The sequence below is a fragment of the Rana temporaria genome, chromosome 3 (assembly GCF_905171775.1).
Source record: "Rana temporaria chromosome 3, aRanTem1.1, whole genome shotgun sequence".
NCBI classification, from domain to species: Eukaryota; Metazoa; Chordata; class Amphibia; order Anura; family Ranidae; genus Rana; species Rana temporaria.
Window position 1 is genome coordinate 476706413 of NC_053491.1, and position 22890 is coordinate 476729302.

At 42.1% G+C, this 22890-nt stretch overlaps 2 protein-coding genes across 2 annotated transcripts; both read right to left on the bottom strand.

Annotated features, from left to right (window-relative positions):
• Positions 1-861: 861 nt before the first annotated feature.
• Positions 862-1755, bottom strand: LOC120930729 (olfactory receptor 11L1-like). The gene has a single exon (XM_040341904.1). It carries the CDS (start codon positions 1750-1752, stop codon positions 862-864), a length of 891 nt encoding a protein of 296 aa, XP_040197838.1. The 5' UTR covers positions 1753-1755.
• Positions 1756-21709: 19954 nt separating this feature from the next.
• LOC120930730 (olfactory receptor 1468-like) lies at positions 21710-22583 on the bottom strand. Its single transcript, XM_040341905.1, has one exon. It carries the CDS (start codon positions 22511-22513, stop codon positions 21710-21712), a length of 804 nt encoding a protein of 267 aa, XP_040197839.1. The 5' UTR covers positions 22514-22583.
• Positions 22584-22890: the final 307 nt, after the last annotated feature.

Below are 22890 nucleotides of genomic sequence, written 5' to 3' on the forward strand. Positions count from 1 at the left end.
ATCAAGTCGACGCATGCTTGGAGGCATTAAACTTCATTTTTTTCAGCACAATGTGTTTTACATCACCACGTTCTGACACGATAATTTTTTTAACTGATGGTGTGTAGGCACGACTGATCATCAGTCAGCTTCATCGGATAACTGATGGAAAAATCCATCAGACCGTTTTCATCGGATGGACCGATCGTGTGTACAGGGCATCATGATTTATTATTTTTTTGTTTTTCTTTAAAAAAATGCATTCGTCCGAAAATCCAAATGAAGGTCGAATCTGTCATTAAAGGGTTATGGTGTCTGTCGAATATTCTAAGAAAAAAAAAAGAAAAGAAGATTCGAAAGAATCTTTTAAAAAAAAAATTGACTCTTCATGTCTCTCTATGTCGAATCTTCATGTCTCTCTATGTCGAATCTTCATGTCTCTCTATGTTGAATCTTTTCTCTCTATGTCGACTCTTCTTCATGTCTCTAGAATGTCGAATCTTTTCTCTCTATGTTGAATCTTTTCTCTTTATGTAGAATAATATTGGACTAATAGAGTTAAGGATAGGCACATTCGACCGCAACAAAATTGAAAAAAAAGCATTTTTTTTATGTCAGATCTTTCGGTTTTCGGTGCTTTCGTTATCGTTTGTTAAAACGATAACGAGAATACCTGAAATTCGGACGAAAATGCATTCGGACGAAAACGAATGCACATGTCTAATTGGGGGGAACATTTGGATATTCTGGATGGGACCAGATACAATCTAGTTATAATTTGTTTTGAGAGCCACTATATTTTGTGTGGCTGGTTTAGTGGTTTGCCAAATTTGAGACCAGTCTAGTTCATTTTTATTTTAGATTTTTATTAAAGGTCTTAAATTAGCTTTTTCTTATATACACAATTTTTTTTACAATTTCTTTAATGTCTTTATTTCTCAAGCTGTAAATGAAAGGATTTACAAAGGGAGTAAAAACCGTGTACAACAAGGACATTATCTTACTGGTGGTTCGTAACTGCCCTTTCTTTGGAATCAGATACATGGCAATTAGGGTTCCGTAAAATAGAAACACAACAATGAGATGGGAGCTACACGTGGAAAAGGATTTCAGTCTTCCTGAAAAGGAGGAAATATTTAACAGAGTTACAACAATATAAGTATATGAAACTACTATCAGAAGGAAGGGTAATACTATCACAGGGACACACAACAAGGTGGCTTCCATTTGAACTTTGGATGTATCGGAACAAGAAAGTTCCAGAAGAGGATTTAAATCACAATAGAAATGGTCAATAACATTTGGTCCACAGAATTCTAGTTCACATAAACCAAGTGTAAAAATGAATACCATAGAACAGCTCAAAAGCCAGGATGCAAGAACTAATTGAATGCAAAGTGTGTGTTTCATAATGGAGGTATAATGCAGAGGAGAGCAGATGGCTAGATAGCGGTCATAGGACATCACTGTCAGAAGGAAACATTCAAATGTTTCTATTGTGCCAAAGACATAATATTGAGTGATGCAACCAGAAAAGGATATGGGGGTCCTCTCGTGTAGAACAATATTTAACATGTTAGGAGCAATATCTGTGGTCAGCATAATGTCAGATACAGAGAGTTGGGAAAGGAAGAAGTACATGGGAGAATGAAGGGTCTTGCCATAGTTCACCAGTATGATGATCAACAAGTTGCCACATATTGTCAAAATGTATATAATAAGGACCAAGGTGAAGAGCAGCAGATTATATACAGCCATATTGTGGAATCCCATGAAAACAAATGTGATGACACCACCTTTATCTGAGGTCTGTGAGACATAAGAAAATAAATTGATAATATAACATGCATTTGGTAACACTCCAATCAGGCATGGACGTGTGAGGGTGCGTGACGTGCGACATAGTGGGTGGGCTTTGTTACGGCAAAAGACAATTACATATTTTATTTTATTATAAAAGAAAATTAAAATGTCACAATTGCAAATGTAATTAAAGTTCAATATCAGTTTTCTTAGTAAATCAGCCCCTGTCCTTTCATATAGTATAAAAATGACACGGAGATTTAGGTGCAGAGTTTTAAATACGTCATAGCGCCTTATAAATAAGATTAATTTAAAGTGGAACTATGTGCAAATACAAAATTACACATAAATATGTAGTATATACACCTTGTTCATCTACATTCACAAAGCGAAAAATTTGTTATTTTCATAACTTTAGTACCTGAGATTACTGTACATATGCTTTAATGCATATGCAGAAGCAAAAATATGCTAAACTCAATGCACTAAGCTAAATAATGTATTCCTTGGCATTACTATTTTATCAATAAAAGCATTATAGCTTAAAGCGGGAGTAAACCCATAAAACATTTTTTACCCTTAGATTGATGCTCATTTTGTCTAGGGGAATCGGCTAGTTGTTTTAAAATCGAAGCTGTACTTACCGTTGTAGAGAGCGATCTTCTCCACCGCTTCCGGGTATGGTCTTCGGGACTGGGCGTTCCTATTTTGATTGACAGTCTTCCGACACGCTTCCGACGGTCGCATCCATCGCGTCACGAGTAGCCGAAAGAAGCCGAACGTCGGTGTGGCTCTATACTGCGCCTGCGCACCGACGTTCGGCTACTTTCAGAAAATCGTGACGCGATGGATGCGACCGTCGGAAGCCTGTCGGAAGACTGTCAATCAAAATAGGAACGCCCAGTCCCGCAGCCCATACCCGGAAGCGGCAGAGAAGATCGCTTGCTACAACGGTAAGTACAGTTTCAATTTTAAAACAACTAGCCGATTCCCCTAGACAAAATGAGCAGGAATCTAAGGTTAAAAAACGTTATTTCCGGGTGAAACTCCACTTTAATTAATTTATCCTGAAACAAAAAATAAATAAATGAACTTACTCTATTCACTTATGATCTTTGATGGAAATGCATACTGTACTTTGTGTTGTTAAAACAAATAATAATACAATTATTATTTTTTTAAATATAAGAGAAAATTTAAATGTCACAATTGCAAATGTAGTAAAAGTTCAATATCAGTTTTCTTAGTAGATCAGAACCTGTCCTTTCGTATAATATAAAAAAATGACATGCAGATTTAGGGGCAGGGTTTTAAATACGTCAAAGCACCTTATAAATAGGATTCATTTAAAGTGGAACTATGTGCAAATACAAAATTACACATAAATGTGTAGTATATACACCAATCTACATTCACAAAGATTTTTTTTATTTTTTTTAATAACTTTAGTACCTGAGATTACATATGCTTTAATGCATATACTCAATGCACTAGCCAGCTATATAATTTATTATTTGTCATTACTATTTTATCAATAAAAGCATTATAGCTTAATTAATTTATCCTGAAACAAACAAAAAAAATGAACTTACTCTATTCACTAATGATCTCTGATGGAAATCCATGTGTGGCTAAAATTTACTTTACATATAAATAAACAAACAAAAAAACAATAAGGAATTGTGTGATCTAAACAGACAATTTAAACAGAAAATGTTCAATATCACATGATTTGTCCTTATAATAGTTGTTTTTTTTGCCAGTATTTCAATTTAAGATTTAAAAACACAAAAACAAAAGTGGTCATGAATAAAAAAAACTATAGAAAAAAGCTAGAGAGAAAATAATAGGTATCATATATATCTATTGTAAGTGTATAGAGTATCAATGGCTAAACCCAGCTGTTTAATTTGAAAACCCTTTTTAACACAAGCATTTATATAGTTATTTTGCAGAATGAATATTCTATAGAGAGTAGCCAAGATCTCTTTGGGTTTATGTTTGTGACCTTAATTAAAAATAATAACATATTTGTATCAATGTTATTTTTGGAAAATTAAATACTGTAGTAAATAATTGCTCATAGACATCAATTTAACATGTTAATAGAAACCTTTGCTGCTTACCTCTGTTTCTGTTGTGCCAATGCTCAGGCTTTCATGGTGATCCAAGCACATCTTTCAATTTTTTTTTAATGAAATTGAAGATACATTTATAAATTGAAAATAAAGAAGGAAGCTCAGGCTGCAAGAACCTTCAGTTTGGAGCTATCCCCTATTTTTTTTGTTCAATTTACCGTATTTATCTTCACATAGCACGCACCCCCAACCTAGAAGGGAAATTTCGAAAAAAAAAGAAAATACTTAGTTTGAACGCCCCTCGGCGGCCTTGTCCGATCCGGCGTCCGTCTTCGGCCTTGGTGGTGTCCTCCCCACTTCTCCTGCACTGTTTTTGAGCTGATCCCCGCATTGTGTTTGAACGCCGCCGCCGACATATACCGAGCACAGTACACTCGGGCACGCTCAGCCACGCTCGGCTCCTCTCGCATAAAGGCTAGGAGGTGGCACAGGGCGTGACCGCGAGCAGAGCAGAGCCTGGCCGAGTGTACCCGAGTGTATTGCGCTTGGTATATGTCGGCAGCGCCATTCAAACACAGCGCGGGGAGCGGGTATCGGCGTATATCGCGCACCCACGATTTCCCCCTTATTTTAATGGGAAAAAAGTGCGCGGTATACGCCGATAAATATGGTAATTTCAATAAGTTTTTATTGACATTTTTCACAAAAGGCAGTGCACAGAGTTAGGTACAGGAAGGAACTAAAGGATTGTACATTGCCCCAAAATCATGGAGGATACATAGATACATAGTTACATAGTTACATAGTAGGTGAGGTTGAAAACAGACACAAGTCCATCAAGTCCAACCTATATGTTGTGATCGTTCATGTGTTGTTTATCGAATAGTTTTTTTAAACTATCAATGCTCCCCGCTGAAACCACCACCTGTGGAAAGGAATTCCACATTCTTGCCGCTCTTACTGTAAAAAACCCTCTACATAGTTTAAGGTTAAACCTCTTTTCCTCAAATTTTAATGAGTGGCCATGTGTCTTGTTTAACTCCCTTCGGCAAAAAAAGTTTTATCCCTATTGTGGGGTCACTAGCATGGTATTTGTACATTAAAATCATATCCCCTCTCAAGCGTCTCTTCTCCAGAGAGAATAAGTTCAGTGCTCACAACCTTTCCTTATAACTAATATCCTCCAGACCCTTTATTAGCTTTGTCGCCCTTCTTTGTACTCACTCCATTTCCAGTACATCCTTCCTGAGGACTGGTGCCCAGAACTGGACAGCATACTCTAGGTGCAGCTGGACCAGAGTCTTGTAGAGCTGGAGAATTATCGATTTATCTCTGGAGTTGATCCAAAAAAATATCAAAACAACACCATGCAATAGTAATCCACAACATGTTATAATAATGTGCGGTCATATAAGGGGTGGCAACAAGATAACGTCAACAATATTAGTATAAAGCATAATGCAAGTATTCAATACAGACATTTGCAGAATGGCAGCAGAATAAAAATGTGGTAACTAAGGATGATGGGTTCTGTCATGAGGGGGAGGGGGACTACTTCCACATGGTATGGGGTTTCCCAAAAGTGGCACAATTCTGGAGGGCAATATTGACATTCTTGGAGGATAGACTGGCCATCCCAAACATTTATTCCCCTGCAAGGTGCCTCCTTGGAAGCTTTGACAGGGAAGAGATGTCTATTGTCTAGTAATAAGAAAGCCCTCCTTTGTATCCTAGTTTTGTATGCTAAGAAAGCCCTAGCGCTCAAATGGAAAAATCCCACTGTCCCGTCCGTTCAATTCTGTGTGGATTTGGTTAACAAAGCACTGCCACTGTTTAAACTTACATATACTTCTAGAGTTTGCCCAACATTTTTTATGGTCTATAGAGCATGACTCACACCAAGAAAAATACGCTTTCCAGACTCTATAGTAGATTAGCCTAGAGGCTGATTTTCTTGCATTAATGAGTGTAGAAAGTGCTGGTCCTGAGACTCCTTGTTTCTTCAAGATGTAGGTCTCAGTAGCCAGACCTTCTGTAAGGAAGGATGGAATACTGGAACTTGCGACAGCAAGTCATGACAGAGCGGAAGCACCCAAGGAAATCCTACTGCAATTTTTATGATTTTGGCGTACCAGGGTCTCCTGGGGAAATTTGGAGCCACTAGAAGCACTGGTATTCTCTCTTCTTGATTCTGCGTAACAATCTCTGTAAGAGAGGGATCGGAGGAAATGCATAGATCAGTGAGAACTGATTTCATGGAATTGTCAACACATCCGTTCCGTAGGCCCGCGGATCTTTTGTCCTGGATACAAAGTTGTCTAACTTTCTGTTGAGTCTGGAGGCTAGCAGGTCTATATCCGGGGTCCCCCATTTCTGGCATATTGCCTGAAAGACCTCCGGGTGGAGTGACCACTCTCCTGGCAGCAATTGCTGGCGACTCAGATAGTACGCTTGACAGTTTTCTACCCCTGGAATGAACATTGCAGACAGGCAAGGTACATGTTTTTCTGCCCATATTAAAATCTGATTCACCTCATTCTGGGCATCCCGGCTCCGGGTGACTCCTTGATGATTGATGTAAGCTATCACAATAGCATTGTCGGATTGTATCCGAACAGGGTAACCCTGTAATCTGTGTGTCCAGGTTTTGAGAGCTAAATATACTGCCTGAATCTCTAATGTGTTGATGGGCAGGATTTCTTCTGTTTTGGCCCAGGTACCCTGGGCTGAGGCCTCCTCTAGCACGGCTCCCCATCCTAACCGGTTGGCATCCGTGGATACCACTTTCCAAATAACTGGAAGGAAAGACTGTCCTTTCCGCAAATTTCCACTTTTCAACCACCAACTGAAGCTTTGGCGCACCTGTGGAGACAGATGCATGGGAAAGTCCAACGTTTGGTTCTTCATGTCGCAGGCAGCTAGAATGCTGCTCTGCAGAAGTCTCAAATGAAACTGGGCGTAAGGAACTGCCTCGAAGGAGGCCACCATCTTTCCTAACAGCTTCATGCACAGGCGAATAGATGGTCTCCTCTTTGCCCTGACCCTGTGGATTAAATATCTTAGGGACTTGATCTTTGGTTCTGGCAGGAATACCCTGCCTTGTGCTGTATTTATGACCATGCCTAGATACCCTACTATTCTTTGAGCTTGTAGAGAGGATTTCTGTAGGTTTATCACCCATCCTAACTGCTCCAGGTATCTTACCGTATCGAGCACTACGTGCTCTAGTCCGGCTTTTGACTGATCTATTACAAGTAGATCGTCTAGATAGGCCGACACCGTTATACCCTGTACTCTCAAGTTTCCCAACACAGGAGCCAGGATCTTTGTAAATACCCGGGGTGCAGTTGCCAAACCAAAAGGTAGAGCCACAAATTGAAAATGGTGATGCTACACCGCGAACCTTGGGAATTTTTGGTGATTGGGATACATAGGCACATGTAAATAGGCGTCCTTGATGTCTATATATGCTAAATATTCTCTGCCTTGTAGTGTGGGGACCATGGACTGAATGGTTTCCATTCGGAAATGGCGAATGTCCAGAGATTGGTTTTGATCTTTCAGGTCTAGAATGGGTCTGACGTCTCCATTTGGCTTTGGAACTACAACAAGGTTTGAATAAAACTCTGCACCTTTCTCCTTCAGGGGGAGCTCTTTTATTACCCCCTGTGACAGCAAATGATCCAAAGCTCGGAAGAAAGAATCTCTCTTTATTGGATCTTTGGAGACCCCAGAACTTTGGAACCGACAGGGTGGGATCTTTAGAAACTCCAGCTTGTACCCTAGGGATACAGCAGAGACAACCTATCTGACCTGGACCTCTGTCTGCAAAATTCCTGAAAACTGCCGAAGCCGCACCCCCACTTGGCCGAGCGGGGGCGCCCCTTCATGAGGAAGATTTGGGGTTATGCTTATTAGTTTGTTGGCCCCACTGCTTCCTGAACTTCTGGGCCTGGCCCTGATCCTTAGGCTTTGTGGCTGTCTGCGAATGCCGTCTCCACTGCCTGGACGATGGCCCAGGAACTGGGGAGAGAGACGCAACAGAGTAGTCTTGCCGCTTGATATCTTTTGGATATTTTTTTCTAAACCATCCCCAAAAAGCTGTTCCCCATGAAAGGGGAAACTGGTCAAACGTTTTTTACATGGGGCCTCTGTTGACCAGTGTTTCAGCCAAAGAATTATACGCATGTGCTTGCTGTATAGAATCCCTACTGCGAAACATAAAGCCTTGGGCATATTCTCCCAAAATTTGTCTTGCTCAGAGGGCAGGTCTTTTAACCCTGCCTTTACTTGATCCCTTAAGACTTGACACATACCCACTGCTGCCACGACAGGTTGGGTTACTGCGCCTGCCAGGAGAAAGGAAGATTTTAAAAAAGATCCCAATTTCTTCTCAGAAGGATCTTTGAATACCTGGGCATTGTCTACCGGACAGGTCAAGCTCCTTTTTACGCAAGAGATCGCCGCATCCATTGAAGGCAGGCTCCACCTCTTGGTAAACTTTTCCTCCATTGGATAAAGAACCTCAAATTTCCTAGGAGGAGAGATACGCTTGTCTGGATGCTTTCAGTCTGCGTAAATCAGTTTCTCCAATAGAGGATGAACCAGAAAGGAACAAGAAGTCTGTGGGGATTTTAAAGACCCCAGGGCTGGCACAGGTGAGTCAGTTAATTCAGAGGGAGGCAACTTAAATGCATAGCGAAGCATCTTAGTATATTATTGTCCATGCAATTGTTGAGCCCGGGAAGTAGAAAAAGTAGAAAAAAAATCCTCTGATTCCTCAGAGTCCTCATCCTTATCGAGGCATGTCCTCCTCACCCTCATCAGATTTGTCGGAATGGAGATCTGAAGTAACTGAAGGTACTCTACCATGCTTATTTTCCCTCTGTGAGTATTTAGCGATTAATGAAGTGAGTCTCCCTTCTAAATTGCTAAGGGCTGCCGCCAAATAGTCCTCAGTGACAAATGCAGACCCAGACACCTCAGGAGAGGGTATGACCCCTGCCGGAGTCAATGACTCACCCTGCACAGGTGCATTATAAATTACCGGTACCAAGCAGGCCTGGGTAGAGGCTCTCGTCTTAAGTGGCAATGTTTTTTTGTCTTTTTTAATCCCTATATTTTTATTTTGGGAAGACATATTACAAAAGAACAAAGCCAAGGTACTATGAACTGCATATACTTCTGTGCTAGTTAAGCTTTTTAAAAACAGTATGCAACTAATTACACAGTTTTATACTAAGTGGGTGTCCTCTTTTGGGGTGCCAGATACCATCCACAGAGAGACCTTATGTGTCCTTGGCTGCTGTGTCCCATCCAGGGTGAGCTGCAGGGCTGTATGGCTTTTTAATAGCTTCTGCCTGTCACACGTACGGGTGCGCGCATATGCACATCGGCGACCCCCCGTCCTTCCCGCCCCCACAAAGTGTGCACGAGCGCGCACGCCTTAGGGTCTGTTTTCAAACTGTAGGGAGTTTGGTCTGCTCCTTCATTGTGAAGCCGTGTGCTGGGGAATACAGCTCTTTCCTGCAGAGAAGAGGGACCAGGTCGGTAGGCAGAGCTCTGCAGCGAGGAGTGTGCTGGCTAAAAAAGACCTGACACTGTATGAAGTCTTAGGAGAGTGAAATTTGACTATTTACTCCCTCTAGTGGCGTAATTAGAGAAGACACCCACTTTACAAGAAAAAAGTTTATAAGGTAAATCTTAATACTTTTTTCTGCTTACCTTGTCCACGCCGCAGGTTTTGCTGAAGACCAGCTAAAAAAACAACATTCACCCATCACCGCGGGTATTGTGCAAACCTTCAGGCATATGGGTTCCTACTTAAAGGATGCCTCTTTCCTGGGTCTTGTAAAAGACTCTGCCAGGACTTTTAGCGTTTGAAAAAGTGAAAGTGCTGGACCCTAGAGCCCAGTCCCCCGAAGAGACACATTACAGGCGATACCTCATGCGCGAGGTCCAGATATTATTCAATGGGGCGTAATAAATTAGCTCTTTTGCCCAAAGGGCCTCCATGGTAGAGCTTCCTTTAGCACTTATTCTCATCGCATCCAATCTTCTTAGACACTGGAGAAAAAACGGAGGTACTTCCTGTATGGGAGGGGTTATATGGCGGGGAACTTGTTCTCATAGGTTGTGCCATTGTCCAATCACCTCTGGTGACCATACAACCCACTATGTAATGACTAAAGGATCTGTGTGCCATGGTGTACGATAAAGAAATAGTTTTTTTTTTCCATTGGAAGAAAGCTAGGGAGTGTTGGAAAGATAGTTTTTCTAAAGCCCCGTACACACGACCAAACATGTCTGCAGACATGTTCGGTCGTGTGTAGGCCCGAGCGGACAGGATTCCAGCGTACATTTGCCCGCCGGGCCTTTTTCCAGCGGGCAAATATTTCCAAACTTGTTTAGAAACAGCCCGCTGGAATCCTGTCCGCTCGGACATGTTCGGTCGTCTGTACAGACCTACCGTACATGTCCGAGCGCCCGCCATCCCTCGCATGCATCGAATGACTTCGACGCATGCGTGGAAGCATTGAACTGGCAGGGCTGCCCACGTCGCCGCGTCATCGTCTATTGTGTATTGTTTACGCGCGGATTTCTGTATGATGGTGAGTACAGCCATCATACAGAAATCCCCGGACAGACATGTACAGTGAAAACGGTCCGGCGGACCAGTTTCATCGTACATGTTTGCTCGTCTGTACGAGGCCTTAGAGTAAAAGATGGAAATGCCTTTGTTTCTATTGGAGCCTAGCTCTAAGTAATCCAGGGCTATTTTAGGTATTGAAACAGACAGTTGAGGATTATTTCTCAAGCAGTGGTTCATTTTCAGATATTTGAATTGGGCCTCAGGGTATGAACTTAGATCTGAGCAAAGTTGCGTAAAATCTTTGGGATGTTTGTCCGAGACTAAGTTATCTAAGAGTAGAGACTGGTAGTTGGGTTATTTATAGATGTGCATATCTGGGATAAATTGGTAGAGGATCAGGATAGGTAGTTCAACAGGGAGGGTGGGGGTATACTTCCTTAGTGTAGGAGTAAAACTGTGCCATATTTTCATGGCTATTATCATGGTGGGGGGGATGCGAGGAAAGTGCTTTAGCTGGATGTAAGCTAAAGAGCCAATGCTTGAGGCTGTTGCCAGGAATAGTGGAGTGGTCCAGCTCTCCCCATCTAGTGGATGTTGATGGTAGAAACCATTCTTTTAGTTGTGAAAAAATAGTGGCTTTAAAGTTATCTGAAATATCAGTAAGGCAAGAACCACCTACTGATCTATGCTTACAAAGCCTAATTTTATACACCCATGGGGCTTTGGGATAAAACTGTTGAGGGATGATTGGAGATGTTTAACCTCCCTGGCGGTAATCCCGAGTGTGTCTCTGGGTTAATGTTCAGTGCCAAAAGCGGTAACCCAAAGCCAAGCTCGGGATTAAATTCCAGTATCCTGGTAGAGGTTACTTACCTTGTCCCCAGGATCCTGCAATGTCTCCCGCTGTGCTCTCCATCGGATCCTCAGCTCGATGCTCTGTGTTCCGGGCTCCAATCCCTGTGAGCGTCGCGACGCACAAGGATGGAGCCGGAGGGAATTAAAAAAAGTAAAAAGCACAGAACACATTCAGTGCGGGAAATGTGGATATTACAGTGGGGGAGATGTGGATATTGCAGAGGGGGGAGATGTGGATATTACAGGAGGGGAAATGTAGATATTACAGGGGGGATGTGGACATTACAGTGGGGATGATGTGGACATTACAGTGGGGGAGATGTGGATATTACAGTGGGGGAAATGTGTATATTACAGTGGGGGAGATGTGGATATTACAGTGGGGGAAATGTGGATATTACAGTGGAGGAAATGTGGATATTACAGTGGGGAGATGTGGATATTACAGTGGGGATATGTGGATATTACAGGGGGCGAGATGTGGACATTACAGTGGGGGAGATGTGGACATTACAGTGGGGGAGATGTGGACATTACAGTGGGGAGATGTGGACATTACATTGGGCAGAAATGTGGATATTACAGTGGGGGAGATGTGGACATTACAGTGGGGGAGATAGGGACATTACAGTGAGGGAGATGTGGACATTACAGTGGGGGAAATGTGGATAATACAGTGGGGAGATGTGGATATTACTGGGGGGGATGTGGATATTACAGTGGGGGGAGATGTGGACATTACAGTGGGGGAGATGTGGATATTACAGTGGGGGAGATGTGGATATTACAGGGGGGATGTGGACATTACAGCGGGGGAGATGTGGATATTACAGTGGGGGAAATGTGGATATTACAGTGGGGAAATGTGGATATTACGGGGGAGAGATGTAGACATTACAGTGGGGGAGATATGGACATTTCAATAGGGGAGATGTGGACATTACAGCGGGGAGATGTGTATATTACAGTGGGGGAGATGTGGACATTACAGTGGGGGAGATGTGGACATTACAGTGGGGGAGATGTGGATATTACAGTATGGGGGGAGATGTGGACATTACAGTATGGGGGGAGATGTGGACATTACATTGGGCGGAAATGTGGATATTACAGTGGGGGAAATGTGGATATTACAGTAGGGGATGTGGACATTACATTGGGCGGAAATGTGGATATTACAGTGGGGGAGATGTGGACATTACAGTGGGGAGATGTGGACATTACATTGGGCGGAAATGTAGATATTACAGTGGGGGAGATGTGGACATTACAGTGGGGGAGATAGGGACATTACAGTGAGGAAGATGTGGACATTACAGTGGGGGAAATGTGGATATTACAGTGGGGAGATGTGGATATTACTGGGGGGGATGTGGATATTACAGTGGGGGAGATGTGGACATTACAGTGGGGGAGATGTGGATATTACAGTGGGGGAGATGTGGATATTACAGGGGGGATGTGGACATTACAGCGGGGGAGATGTGGATATTACAGTGGGGGAAATGTGGATATTACAGTGGGGAAATGTGGATATTACGGGGGAGAGATGTAGACATTACAGTGGGGGAGATATGGACATTTCAATGGGGGAGATGTGGACATTACAGTGGGGAGATGTGTATATTACAGTGGGGGAGATGTGGACATTACAGTGGGGGAGATGTGGACATTACAGTGGGGGAGATGTGGATATTACAGTATGGGGGAGATGTGGACATTACAGTATGGGGGGAGATGTGGACATTACATTGGGCGGAAATGTGGATATTACAGTGGGGGAAATGTGGATATTACAGTAGGGGATGTGGACATTACATTGGGCGGAAATGTGGATATTACAGTGGGGGAGATGTGGACATTACAGTGGGGAGATGTGGACATTACATTGGGCGGAAATGTGGATATTACAGTGGGGGAGATGTGGACATTTCAGTGGGGGAGATAGGGACATTACAGTGAGGAAGATGTGGACATTACAGTGGGGGAAATGTGGATATTACAGTGGGGAGATGTGGATATTACTGGGGGGATGTGGATATTACAGTGGGGGAGATATGGACATTTCAATAGGGGAGATGTGGACATTACAGCGGGGAGATGTGTATATTACAGTGGGGGAGATGTGGACATTACAGTGGGGGAGATGTGGACATTACAGTGGGGGAGATGTGGATATTACAGTATGGGGGGAGATGTGGACATTACAGTATGGGGGGAGATGTGGACATTACATTGGGCGGAAATGTGGATATTACAGTGGGGGAAATGTGGATATTACAGTAGGGGATGTGGACATTACATTGGGCGGAAATGTGGATATTACAGTGGGGGAGATGTGGACATTACAGTGGGGAGATGTGGACATTACATTGGGCGGAAATGTAGATATTACAGTGGGGGAGATGTGGACATTACAGTGGGGGAGATAGGGACATTACAGTGAGGAAGATGTGGACATTACAGTGGGGGAAATGTGGATATTACAGTGGGGAGATGTGGATATTACTGGGGGGGGATGTGGATATTACAGTGGGGGAGATGTGGACATTACAGTGGGGGAGATGTGGATATTACAGTGGGGGAGATGTGGATATTACAGGGGGGATGTGGACATTACAGCGGGGGAGATGTGGATATTACAGTGGGGGAAATGTGGATATTACAGTGGGGAAATGTGGATATTACGGGGGAGAGATGTAGACATTACAGTGGGGGAGATATGGACATTTCAATGGGGGAGATGTGGACATTACAGTGGGGAGATGTGTATATTACAGTGGGGGAGATGTGGACATTACAGTGGGGGAGATGTGGACATTACAGTGGGGGAGATGTGGATATTACAGTATGGGGGAGATGTGGACATTACAGTATGGGGGGAGATGTGGACATTACATTGGGCGGAAATGTGGATATTACAGTGGGGGAAATGTGGATATTACAGTAGGGGATGTGGACATTACATTGGGCGGAAATGTGGATATTACAGTGGGGGAGATGTGGACATTACAGTGGGGAGATGTGGACATTACATTGGGCGGAAATGTGGATATTACAGTGGGGGAGATGTGGACATTTCAGTGGGGGAGATAGGGACATTACAGTGAGGAAGATGTGGACATTACAGTGGGGGAAATGTGGATATTACAGTGGGGAGATGTGGATATTACTGGGGGGATGTGGATATTACAGTGGGGGAGATGTGGACATTACAGTGGGGGAGATGTGGATATTACAGTGGGGGAGATGTGGATATTACAGGGGGGATGTGGACATTACAGCGGGGGCGATGTGGATATTACAGTGGGGGAAATGTGGATATTAGAGTGGGGAAATGTGGATATTACGGGGGAGATATGTAGACATTACAGTGGGGGAGATATGGACATTTCAATGGGGGAGATGTGGACATTACAGTGGGGAGATGTGGATATTACAGTGGGGTAGATGTGGACATTACAGTGGGGGAGATGTGGACATTACAGTGGGGGAGATGTGGATATTACAGTATGGGGGGAGATGTGGACATTACAGTATGGGGGAGATGTGGACATTACATTGGGCGGAAATGTGGATATTACAGTGGGGAAATGTGGATATTACAGTGGGGGATGTGGATATTACAGTGGGGGAGATGTAGACATTACAGTGGGGGAAATGTGGATATTACAGTGGGGGAAATGTGGATATTACAGTGGGGAGATGTGGATATTACGGGGGGACATGTGGATATTACAGGGGGGGGACATGTGGACATTACAGTGCGGGAGATGTGGACATTACAGTGGGGGAGATGTGGATATTACAGTGGGGGAGATGTTGGCATTACAGTGGGGAGATGTGGATATTACAGTGGGGGAAATGTGGGCATTACAGTGGGGAAGATGTGGGCATTACAGTGGGGGGCTGTGGACATTACAGTGGGGGCTGAAGATATTACAGTAAGGGGCTGATGACATTAAATTGGGGGAGGCTGAGGACTGTAATGTGGGGGCAATGAGGACAGTAATGTGAATGGGGCTGAGGATAGTAATGCGGGGGGATAATGTAAATAGGGTCAAAGGACAGTACTGGCGGGGGGGGTCGGTGTCAAGGAAGTGTGAGAACATTACTGTGGAGGGGGGTGATAAAAGGAGGACCTGAGGATACTCATCAAGAGGGAGAGGACTCTGATGTGCACTGGGGACTGAGGATGCTGATGTGAGAATGGGTTCAGATCTGTACATGTGCATTAGGTGCACACGTCGTGAGTAGGTCAGCCCATTTTAATGGGCTGCACTACCCGCAAGAAACACAGAGAAAGACGTCTTTTCCAAAATAGTGTGGCAGCAACATGAGCTTTGGCACATGCGAAAAGGCGCCACGGATAACGACATGATGTTCGGACCTCTGCTGGAAGACAATTCAGGCGTATCTGCTTTCCTGAATAAGCGTATAGATACGACAGCGCACATTTTGACTTACGACGGCGTATCTGGAGATACGTCGTCGTAAAGTCCTTTCTGAATCCGGGCCATAGTGTCTACAAATGATGGGATAGATTTGTAGATTTTTTTAACTGGTAATGTCAGCGATCAGCAACTTATAGTGGCGGACAAATTGGACATTGGACACTAAGTGACACTTTTTGGGGAACAGTGATAAATATGCACTGTCACTGTACTAATAACACTAGCAGGTAAAGGGTTAACTTCAGGGGCGATCAAAGGTTTAAATGTGTTGCTAGGTATTGCTTGCTAACTGTGGGGGAGGTGCTTTAACTATGGAAAGGCAGAAATCCATGTTTCTGCTTAGCAAAAACACAAGGTTACTGCCTTTTCTTGTAACAGAATGGTTATCTGCCTCGTTTACATAGGCAGATCACCATTATGAGTGTCTCACGAATGATCGCTGGCTGCCAACGGACATCCAGTCACAGCGGGAGCGAGTCACCAGCGGCAAGAATGTGCCTCAGACCCGGAAAAGCAGAATGACGTACAGGTACGTGATTCTGCCTATAGTAGCTGCCGCCCCGCATTACATGTACATGGGGCGGTGAGAAACTGGTTAACCAGTTCTGGACCGCCCACCGCACATATACTGCTGCAGGGCGGTCCAGCTGCGCGAAACAACATATCTGTACGTTGTTCGCGCTCCCTGGTCTGGGGCACACGTGCCGCCGCTGACCCACTCCTGCTGTGATTGGACACAGTGGCAGCCAATCAGTGGGGCCGACGGCTGAGATGGCCATCGGCCACCTGTGATCATTCTCGGGAATGACAGAACGGTGGTCTGCCTATGTAAACAAGGCAGACCGTCATTCTGTTACAGTAATCAGGAACACATATCTCTCTCTTTGCCCAGTGTCACCATCCCCACACACAGTTAGTAAACACACCCAGATTTAACACTTTGATTGCCCCTGACATTAACCCCTTTTCTGCCAGTGTCATTTATGCATTGATCAGTGCATTTTTTTTAGCACTGATCAGTGTATTGGTGTCACTGGTCCCCAAAAATTGTCAGTTAGTGTTCAATTTTTCCGCTGTCCCTCTAAAAATCACTAATCGCCACCATTACTAGTAAAAAAAAAAAAACAATCAATACGCTTACTCCGATTTTTTTTTTTACCAAAAATATGCAGCAGAACACAAATTGGGCTAAACTGATGAAGAAATCTGACTTTTAGCATATTTTTATTGGATGTGTTTTATAGCAGAAAGTAAAAAAATATATATATATTTTCTAAATTGTCACTCTATTTTTGTTTTTAGCGCAAAAAAATAAAAAAACAAAGAGAGATCAAATACACCTAAAAGAAAGCTCTATTTGTGAGAAAAAAAGATTGTCAATTTTGTATGGGAACAGCGTCGCACGACAGCACAATTGTCAGTTAAAATAACGCAGTGCCGTATCGCAAAAAAATGCCCTGGTCATTAAGGAGGCAAATCCTTCCAGGGCTGAATTGGTTAAAGTAGTTGTAAACCTTTTCATATACTCAGTGAAGTGACTGGCCTCAGGTGATACAAAGAGATAAAATAAATCTTCTTACATAAGTTGTACCATGTCTATTTGCAATCTTCTATTTTCTACATCCTTTGAAAGTGCAGAATATTTAAAGCTTGTCTAAGCCATCAGAAAAAAAGGGGCGGAGAGCTGAAGTTACACTCTGCAGATCTAAGTGAGGAGATCTCTGACAGCTTATTGGAGGGAAAGAACACACACTCCTTCATACAGCACACAGCAAAAATACAGAATTTCACCCTGGGACTTTGAGTGAGGTGAACACATGAGGCCAGTAGAGATATATAAAATAAACATAGCATCAAAGTTTATTAAAATTTATAACAGTCATCATACATATGTATATATATATATATATATATATATATATATATATATATATATATATATATATATATACATGAGCGTATAAGCTAATCCTATGTGATGGATGCATCCCCTGTATGCATCGCAGCTCCCAGGATGTAAACAAACACTGCAACCACCAAAGAGGGACACAGCAATGGGAAAAGGCTAATGCCGCGTACACACCATCACTTTATGTGATGAAAAAAAATGACACTTTCTGTGAAGTAAAAAACAACGTTTTTGAAACTTCAATTTTCAAAGACGAAGTTGCCTACACACCATCGTTTTCTCACAATGATCTTGCAAAGTGAGGTTACGTTCCACCACGTTTTACCATTGAAGCTTGCTTCTGGGCATGCGTGGATGAAAAAACGTCTTAGAAAACAACGTTTTTTGCTACACACGGTCAATTTCTGTGAAGTAAAAAGTGCACTTTTGAAAAACGACACATAAAATTGAAGCATGCTTCAATTTTTTTTGGTCGTTTTTTACAAGACATAAAACGACGTTTTCCCCCACACACAGTCAATTAAAGTGACGTTTTTAAAAACGTCATTTTTTTTCATCACATAAAGTGATGGTGTGTATGGGGCATAAGGCTAGACCTGCAGAACATTAGTTAGGATATGATTGTAAAGGATGGTAACTATAGGGAAACATGCATTAATATTATATGGATAATTAATAAAAAATTAGGCCAAGGGCAGCAATAGATCAAAATGGGCATGTAGGTGTCTTCCACCTGGGTTCAATACAAAAAATAAAAAAATGGTGCTGCCAGTGAGACACCTCCATCCCTATAATATACAACATAAATACAGAATTTCGCCCTGGGACTTTGAGTGAGGTGAACACACGAGGCCAATAGAAATATATAGAATATACACAGTATCAAAGTTTATTAAAGGTTGTAACAGTCATTATATATATATATATATATATATATATATATATATATATATATATATATATATATATATATACAGTACAGACCAAAAGTTTGGACACACCTTCTCATTGAAAGAGTTTTCTTTATTTTCATGACTATGAAAATTGTAGATTCACACTGAAGGCATCAAAACTATGAAGTAACACATGTGGAATTATACATAACAAATAAGTCTGAAAACAACTGAAAATATATTTCATATTCTGGGTTCTTCAAAGTAGCCACCTTTTGCAGCAGACACATCTCTAGAACTGGTAAGAGGAGACTGTGTGAATCAGGCCTTCATGGTAGAATATCTGCTAGGAAACCACTGCTAAAGAAAGGCAACAAGCAGAAGAGACTTGTAAAGAACACAAGGAATGGACATTAGACCAGTGGAAATCTGTGCTTTGGTCTAATGAGTCCAAACTTGAGATCTTTGGTTCCAACCCCCCGTGTCTTTGTGCGACGCAGAAAAGGTGAACGGATGGACTCTACATGCCTGGTTCCCACCGTGAAGCATGGAGGAGGAGGTGTGATGGTGTGGGGGTGCTTTGCTGGTGACACTGTTGGGGATTTATTCAAAATTGAAGGCATACTGAACCAGCATGGCTACCACAGCATCTTGCAGCGGCATGCTATTCCATCCGGTTTGCATTTAGTTGGACCATCATTTATTTTTCAACAGGAAAATGACCCCAAACACACCTCCAGGCTGTGTAAGGGCTATTTGACCAAGAAGGAGAGTGATGGGGTGCTGCGCCAGGTGACTACCTCTTGAAGCTCATCAAGAGAATGCCAAGAGTGTGCCAAGCAGTAATCAAAGCAAAAGGTGGCTACTTTGAAGAACCTAGAATATGACATATATTTTCAGTTGTTTCCCACATTCATAGTTTTGATGCCTTCAGTGTGAATCTACAATTTTCATAGTCATGAAAATAAAGAAAACTCTTTGAATGAGAAGGTGTGTCCAAACTTTTGGTCTGTACTGTATATTACATAAGGGTATAAGCCAACCCAATTTGATGGTTGAATAATAAGTAATTGCTTGAACAAAGGTAGTTCCTAATAATTGATACATGATGGTAACAAGCATCTTATAGACTCGACGTGTTTCATTGACTTCTGCTTGCTTCTTCAGGAGTAGATGCCTATAACATGTATAGGTAAACTAAGCCAAGTTGTCAAAGACTGGTGTCCCAGAAGGTGTCAGCATAGCACGTCTAGCCCGGGAGCAGAAGGGGTGGAGCTAACCGAGACTCACCGGGGACGAATGGGGGATAAGCAAGACATAAATGGTGAAAGTGTGTCCATCTATATCCCTCAGTGTGCATGTTTTGTATATCACAGCTTTAACAAAAATGTATATATACAGGTGATACTCAAAAAATTAGAACATCGTGCAAAAGTTAATTTATTTCACTAATGTGAAACTAACATATGAGATATTCTCATTACATGCAAAGCAAGATAGTTTAAGCCATGATTTGTCATAATTGTGATGATTATGGCTTACAGCTCATGAAAACCCCAAATCCACAATCTCCGAAAATTTGAATATTGTGAAAAGGTGCAATTTTCTAGGCTCAAAGTGTCACACTCTAATCAGCGAATTAAGCCATAAAACCTGCAAAGGGTTCCTGAGCCTTTAAATGGTCTCTCAGTCTGGTTCAGTAGGAATCACAATCATGGGAAAGACTGCTGACCTGACAGTTGTGCAGAAAACCATCATTGACACCCTCCATGAGGAGGGAAAGCCTCAAAAGGTAATTGCAAAAGAAGTTGGATGTTCCCAAAGTGCTGTATCAAAGCACATTAATAGAAAGTTATGTGGAAGGGGAATGTTTGGAAGAAAAAGGTGCACAATCAGCACGGATGACCGCAGCCTGGAGAGGATTGTAAGGAAAAGGCCATTCAAAAGTGTTGAGGACTTTCACAAGCAGTGGACTGAGGCTGGAGTCAGTGCATCAAAAGCCACCACACACAGACGGATCCCGGACATGGGCTTCAAATGTCGTATTCCTCCTGTCAAGCCTCGTGAACAACAAACAATGTCAGAACAGTCCTACCTGGGCTAAAGAAGGTACTGCTCCTTGTGGTTCATCCCAGCCTGCCACCAGTCAAGCATCGTGTCAGCTCATTTACTATCTGCCTGCTGACCACCGCTACTACAGGGACTATTGAACTGTTTACAGGCACTCATACCCCACACCGTGCTCATGTGGCTGCTGTATCACTGCCAGTAGTCCACGAGCCGGAGTTGTACGAGAGGCCTTCCTCTGCACATCAGGCTCACATCCCAGGTACCTAACAGACCATTTGTGGGTAAATTCCACTCTGCCGCACCAGTCAATGCATCTTTCAGCCCGGATGCAATGTCATACAGGACCTGGAAGAAACAGTCTTATGCTTTTTATAATAAATACTATACAATGAGATTTTAAATCCCTGTCTTCAGCGTGGCTATCATACAATGATGTGCTATCACCCACAGGAAGTTTGTGGAGTTAAATCCCAAGGTGCTAAGAGCCTCTGAGGACAAAAGTGCATTTTGACCTCCCTGTAAAAAGGGGTCAAACATCTCTGGTGAATGTGCATCCAAACTATATAAGCACAAGTGGTGAAGATATGGATTAATAGAAGAGTCATTTTGAAGAAATGTTTTTTTTGGTGTTGGGACAATATCACATTGGACTTTATTTTTCGTACCTTCTCTTGTTATTTACAGTTTGTATATACTGAAATTGTTATGGTATTGAGACATACACTATACACTATACTACCAAATTTATTGCTACACCTGCCTTTACCTGCACACTCTTAAACCTTGTGGGCAGCCTTCCCAGAAGAGTTGAAGCTGTTATAGCTGCAAAGGGTGGGCCAACTCAATATTGAACCCTACAAACTAAGACTGGGATGCCATTAAAGTTCATGTGCGTGCAAAGGCAGGTGTCCCAATACTTTTGGTAAGGTAATATAGTGTATATCATTCACACTTTTTATGATCCACAATTGCAAAGGTGGATTTTTTTCACTCAAAGGGGCAACTACATCTATCATTGTTTCACATTGTTTTCACAAATTATTTTCACACTTTGTTTCTGATGTTGGTTTTATTTGTTATAGCTTTTGGTTATATACAACCTTGTTTACAATTTCTATAATATCTTTATTCCTCAAGCTGTATATGAAAGGATTTACAAAGGGAGTAAAAACCGTGTACAACAACGACATTATCTTACTGGTGACTCGTGACTGTCCTTCCTTTGGAATCAGATATGCAGCAAGTAGGGTTCCGTAAAATAGAAACACAACAGTGAGATGGGAGCTACAAGTGGAAAAGGATTTCAGTCTTCCTGAAAAGGAGGAAATCTTTAACAGAGTTACAACAATATAAATATATGAAACTACTATCAGAAGAATGGGTAATATTAGCACAGGGAAGCAGAACAAGGTGGCTTCTATTTGAACTATGGATGTATCTGAACAAGAAAGTTCCATAAGAGGATTTAAATCACAATAGAAATAGTCAATAACATTTGATCCACAGAAATCTAGCTGACATATGCTGAGTGTTGCTATTAATGCCATAGAACAGCTGAAAATCCAGGATGCAAGAACTAATTGAATGCAAAGTGATTGTTTCATAATGGAGACATAATGGAGAGGAGAGCAGATGGCTAGATAGCGGTCATAGGACATCACTGTCAGAAGGAAACATTCAAATGCTTCTACTGAAGAATAAATCCAATACTGACATATGCAACCAGAAAAGGATATGGAGGTCCGCTCATGTAGAACAATATGTAACATGTTAGGAGAAATATCTGTGGTCAGCATGATGTCAGATATAGAGAGTTGGGAGAGGAAGAAGTACATGGGGGAATGAAGGGTCTTGCTGTAATATACCAACATGATGATCATAAGGTTTCCACATATTGTCACAATGTATATAATAAGGACCAAGGTGAAGAGCAGAAGATTATATATAGCATTGCTATTGAATCCCAAAAAAAATAAAGTGGTGACATTATCTTTATGAGTGGTCTGTGTGACATAAGAAAACAAATTATTAATGTAATATTTATTTATTTTAGCAGTAAAAAAAAAAAAAAAGTATGTTGAAAAATGAATCGTAGTAAATAAGGCAAACCTGTGTTTACTGTAAATACCCAACCACATTCAAAGAACATTTTAAATGTAAATAGGATTTTACAATTTAAATTTTTGCACATAATTGGTTGCTTGAAGTAAATACAGCTTCATTCTATTTACTGAGCTTATGCCGCGTACACACAATC